Here is a 6040-nt window from a genome sequence, read left to right as displayed (position 1 = left end):
CCAGCATCGACATAAATTGCTCATCCTGCTCCCGATCAAAAAGAGCATGCGAGACTTCAAAGGGACATTCACACTTTGATTCTTAAGCAACTTCACGAGAACATTGTGAAAGGGGGAAATGGCGAATGTCCGTGCACTTTTCGGAAATGACGGAAATATAGTCCAGTACCGCGAAGGCGATAATGTCTTATGATCTATGGAAGGAGGAGGATTGAATGGTATAAAGTTTGCGCCTCGGGTGGACCCTTATATTTTATCAATTGGTATTAGAGCAGGTTCTTTCTATCAGGTTAACACCTAGAAAGGATCCTCATGGCTGCTCCTCCAAACTTCGAAGAAAGCTAGTCTACTTACAGACCACCTAGGTTCAATGGACAGTATTACGGATGGTGGAAAACTAGGATGCACGACTTCATCATGGCTGAAGATTCTGAGCTATGGGATGTCATATGTGATGGACCTTTTGTTCCCACCAAGAATCTTGGCGACCCAGCAGTAGCCATTCCCAAGACGAGGAAGGAATTCAATGACGTTGATCGAAAGGCCACAGAAAAGAACTTTCGTGCAAAGAAAATTCTTGTGTGTGGCATTGGTCCTGATGAATATAACAGGATATCGGCATACCAATCAGCAAAAGAAATCTGGGAGGCTCTTCAGACAACTCACGAAGGAACAACACAGGTTAAGCAATCCAAGATCGACATGCTCACAATTGAATACGAGCTCTTCAGGATGAAAGATGATGAACCCATCCAAGATATGCACACTCGCTTCACCTCCATAATTAATGAGATTCACTCTCTTGGTTAAACTATTCCAAGAAACAAGTTTATCAGGATTATCCTTAGTGTTCTGCCCAGTTCTTGGGAAAGCAAAGTGAACGCCATTACAGAGGCAAAGGACTTGCAGACACTGACCATAGATGAACTTGTTGGCAATCTGAAAACATATGAAATGAAGAAGAAGAAGAAGAAGAAGAAGGACAATGAAAGAAGAGAACCCAAAAGGGAGAAGAACCTGGTCCTCAAGACAAAAATCAATGATTCAAGTGGTGAGGATGGTGATATGGCTTCCTTGACAAGAAGATTCCAGAAGATGGTTCGCAGGAATTGAGGCATTCCAAAAAGGGAAAACTCTAGCAAGCCAAAACATTATGACCTCTGCCATAAATGTGGCAAGCCACGACACTTCATCAAGGAGTGACCTCTCTTAAAGCAATATCAGTACAAAAACAACTTTGACAAAGTAGTCAAGAGGAACCCGGTTCCTGATAAATGCTTCAAGAGAAAGAATGCCACTGACCATGTTGTAAAGAAAGCTCTTGCTGCATGGAGAGACTCCTCCAGTGAATCTGAAGAAGAAAATGATCATGGTGATATTTCAATGATGGCAGTGGAAAGTGAAGCAACTGAGTATGACTCAATCTTTGCCTTGATGGCTCAGTCTGATGATGATGAAGATAACGATGATGATGAGGTAAATTTTCTGAATGTTCAGAGAAATCTAAAATCTTATTCTCCTAAAAAACTCATGTCTTTGGCAAATGTGTTAATTGATGCTTATCACAGTCTTATAAATGATAAAGATGCTTTAACTGTGGAGTTAGGAGAAGCAGAACGAACCAGAGATGACTTAGTAATCGTGGTTGTTGACTTAAAGGAAACAATTGAGAACCTGAAGAAAGAGAAGGATGCCTTAGATGAAAAAATTGCAAATATAGAACATGAAAGAGATGATCTAATGGTCGCTGTGGTAGACCTAAAAGAGACATTTGAGTGTTTAAGAAAGGAAAAAGAAGTCTTAGCTGAGAGATTTACTAACATTGAGCATGAGAGAGATGACCTATTAGTGGTGGTAGTGGACTTGAAGGAAACAATTGGAGAACATAAAATAGAGAGTAGGCCTAAAAATTCTCAAAAGAGAAAGGAAGTTGCAAGCGAGGCACACATTAAGCTTGAAAGTGAGTTAAATTCAATGAAGTCTAGTCTGTGTGTTGAGCTTGAGTAAAACAAACAACTTCATGAAGAACTAGGAAGAGTGAAGAGTGATCTTGAAAAATCACTCAAGTGGACCTGGTCCTCTGATGCTATCACTGCCATGTACACCAACAATCGGGGAAACAGGCAGGGGATTGGGTTCCAAAGAGAAAAGATTCCCTACAACCCTCATAGCAAGTATGTTACTGTACCTGATAATTGGCTTTGCGCTCACTGTGGCAACACTGGGCACTTTAAAGAAAACTGTAAGAATAGATTTCAGTCACAACAGAAAAACAAAGTTTTGGTTGAAAAAGTAACTATTAGTAAAGAACCTGGTCCCTCATATAAAAAAACTCATGATGCTTGCTTGGACCAGAATATCCCTCATTCACCCCTTTCCTCATTACAAGGGACCCAAACTCGTTTGGGTTCCTAAGTCTAACTCCTGATTGTTTTGTGAAAGGAACAGTGAAAGGAAGCAGCCTACAATGGTACATGGATAGTGGCTGCTCAAAGCACATGACTGGAAGTACAACTGATTTCCTTTCACTTAAAAACCTGCAAGGAGGGAGTGTATCCTTTGGTAACGACAAGAAAGGATACATTCTGGGAGTTGGAAGGATTGGGAAGTCTCTCTCACACTCAATCGAAAATATGTACTACGTGAACGGGTTGAAGTATAGCTTGCTAAGTGTTTTTCAGATATGTGGCAAGGGAAACAAGGTGGAATTTGTGTCAAAATTATGTACAGTCACAAACATAGTGACTGGTGAGGTGGTGCTAGTAGTAAAAAGATACAAAAATATCTATGTTGCTGATTTTGAGTCTCTGCAGAATGGTGATCTCAACTGTCTAAGTGTTATTGATGATGATGCTGAATTATGGCATAGGAGGCTGGGTCATGAAAGCTTCACGTTGCTGAACAAATTGGTCAGGAAGGACCTGGTTCGTGGTGTGCCCAAGCCATGTTTCAAGAATCACAAAGTGTGTGATGCATGTGTAAAAGGCAAACAAGTCAGATCCTCATTCAAGCCCAAAAAGGAAGTCAGTACCTCAAAGCCACTTGATCTTATTCACATGGATCTATGTGGACCCATGAGGGTGGCAAGGAGGGGAGGAAAGAAATATATCTTCTTTATAGTCGACGATTACTCCAGATTCACCTGGACCCTGTTTCTCAGAACCAAGGATGAAACCTTTGAAGCGCTTGTTGCTTTCGTCAAAAGGATTCAAGTGAAGATGGGTAGTGATGTAGCTTGCATCAGGTCTGATCATGGGAAAGAGTTTGACAATGCCAAATTTGATGAGTTCTGTACTGAAAATGATATCACTCATAATGTTTCGGCTCCAAGAACACCTCAACAAAATGGTATTGTGGAGAGGAAAAATAGAACTCTTTAAGATATGGCAAGGACAATGTTGATTGACAGTGGGATCGCAAAGAATTTCTGGGCAGAAGCCATCAATACTGCCTGCTACTTGGTGAACAGGTGCATGATCAGGTCCCTTCTGAACAAGACTCCATATGAAGTGCTAAATGGAAGGAAGCCCAAGATGACACATCTAAGGACCTTTGGGTGTAAATGTTGTCCTCAACAATGGAAATGAAGCTCTTGGAAAATTCGATGCCAAAAGTGATGAAGGAATCTTTCTGGGATACTCATCCCAAAGCAAAGCTTATAAAGTATACAACAAAAGGACTCAATGTGTTGAAGAGAGTATATATGTGATCTTTGATGAATCTCACCTCTCCTGTGAGAAGGACAGACGTATTGACCAAGATGGAGAACCTTTATCTATTCCAGGTGAAGTTATAGACATGGCAAATGGAAAGGCAGACATGATGAGTCATGTCAAGGAATCCAGAAAAGATGATGCAAATACATCTCCATCCATTGGAGAGGAACCTAGTCCCACGATCACAGCAACTAAAGCTGAAAACAGAGTTGTTGATGCAGTCCAAGGTACTCCACTTGCTGAAGTAAGAAGTAGCCAAGAACCTCAGTCATATATACCTGAGTCCTCTACAAATGAGATTCAGGTACCAAATTGGAAGCACAAAAGCTCACATCCTCTTGACAACATAATCACCTCTATTGACCCATGTGTTCAAACCAGATCAAAAGCCAAAAATTCACTTGCCTTTTCAGCCTTTCTTTCTCAAATAGAGCCCAAAAACATCAAAGAAGCATTGAAAGATGCAGACTGGATCACAGCCATGCAAGAGGAGCTGTATCAATTTGAAAGAAACAAGGTATGGCACCTGGTCCCTCCACCTGTAGATCGAACCATCATAGGAACCAGGTGGGTATTCAGAAACAAATTTGATGAGTTTGGAAATACAACAAGAAATAAGGCAAGGCTTGTAGTTCAAGGCTACAATCATGAAAAAGGGATCGATTATGATGAAACGTTTGCTCCAGTTGTTCGAATGGAATCCATTAGAATTCTTATTGCTTTGCATCTCATATGGAGTTCACACTGTTCCAAATGGATGTCAAAAGTGCATTTCTAAATGGCTATCTGAAAGAAGAAGTCTATGTCAAGCAACCTCCTCATTTTGAGAGTCACGAGCATCCTGAGCATGTGTTCAAACTGAACAAGGCATTGTACGAGCTAAAGCAGGCTCCCTGGGCTTGGTATGAAAGGTTGTTAAAATTCCTTCTAGAAAATGGATTTACAAGAGAAAAAATTGACAACACTCTTTTTTTGAAGAAACGAGGGAGGAACTTGCTCATTATTCAGGTATATGTTGATGATATCATCTTTGGAGCCACAGCTGACTCTCTTTGTGAAGAATTTTCAAAACTCACGGGGAGTGAGTTCAAGATGAGTATGATGGGCAAATTAAATTTCTTTCTAGGACTTCAAGTGAAGCAATCTCAGAAGGGAACACTGATAAGTCAACAAAAGTACATCAAGGAATTGCTGAAAAGGTTTCTCATGGAAGCATCAAAAGTCATCGACACCCCTATTGCCACAGCTACCCGTATAGACATGGATGAACCTGGTTTCCCTGTAAATCAGACCATGTATAGAGGGATCATAGGGTCACTCTTGTATCTTACTGCAAGCAGACCAGACATTGTGTTCAGCGTGGGCCTCTGTGTAAGATTTCAATCCAATCCAAAGGAATTTCATCTGAAAGCTGCCAAGAGAATATTGAGATATCGCAAAGGAACGCAGGACCTAGTTCTCTACTATCCCTCAGGTGACAGCTTTGATCTTATTGGGTATGTTGATGCTGATTATGCAGGATATCTGGTGGACAGGAAAAGTACGTCAGGAATGGAACATTTCCTGGGTTCTTGCCTAATCTCGTGGGGTACAAGGAAGCAAAACTCAATGGCACTTTCAACTGTAGAAGCGAAATATGTAGCAGCTGCTTCTTGTTGTGCTCAGTCGCTGTGGATCAAGCAATAACTGGAAGACTTTGGAGTGTTCTCAGATTGTGTGCCTCTCCTATGAGACAATACAAGTGCACTCAATATGGCCAAAAATCCAGTCCAACATAAGATAACCAAGCATATTGACGTGCGCCATCACTTCCTCAGAGACAATATGGAAAAGGGGCTCATTTGCATGAAATTCTGCAGCACAGAAGATCGGATTGCAAACATATTTACCAAGGCCTTGAGTAGAGAACATTTTGAAAGAAATCGTCTGGCACTAGGATTGATAAAGCCCAACTGAGAACCTGGTCCCTCGACGATTGGCTATAAAAGACATATTCAGGTAAAATTAGCTAAAACGTGTCTTCTGGAAAAGTCTAACTCATCTCTATACCGTTACAGGTAGACGCACATGATGATTACAGAGAAAATAGGCAGTTGATGCAGTTCGCGCTGGTAAAAAGGGAAAAGCTTATAGATGCAAGATTTTTCAGGGAACCTGGTTCCCCTGACACAGGTTAGTAGTTTCTCTGTTCTCTCATGCACAATTTTGAACGGATAAAACAAGTTCCACATCATCAGTGCGTCATTTTCTTTTTATTGCATCTTGTGAACCCAAACGTCTTACCCGATAATTATCGACCCGACTCCCAAAACGGCCGCCCTTTC

At 41.1% G+C, this 6040-nt stretch overlaps 1 protein-coding gene across 1 annotated transcript; it reads left to right on the top strand.

The window, feature by feature from the left end:
• The first annotated feature begins 417 nt into the window (after positions 1-417).
• LOC142169709 (uncharacterized) lies at positions 418-810 on the top strand. The gene has a single exon (XM_075231611.1). The coding sequence runs from the start codon at positions 418-420 to the stop codon at positions 808-810; it is 393 nt and encodes a 130-aa protein (XP_075087712.1).
• The last annotated feature ends 5230 nt before the right edge of the window (positions 811-6040 follow it).

Source organism: Nicotiana tabacum, chromosome 15 (genome assembly GCF_000715075.1).
Source record: "Nicotiana tabacum cultivar K326 chromosome 15, ASM71507v2, whole genome shotgun sequence".
Taxonomy (NCBI): domain Eukaryota; kingdom Viridiplantae; phylum Streptophyta; class Magnoliopsida; order Solanales; family Solanaceae; genus Nicotiana; species Nicotiana tabacum.
This window is presented reverse-complemented; position numbering and strand designations above follow the sequence as displayed.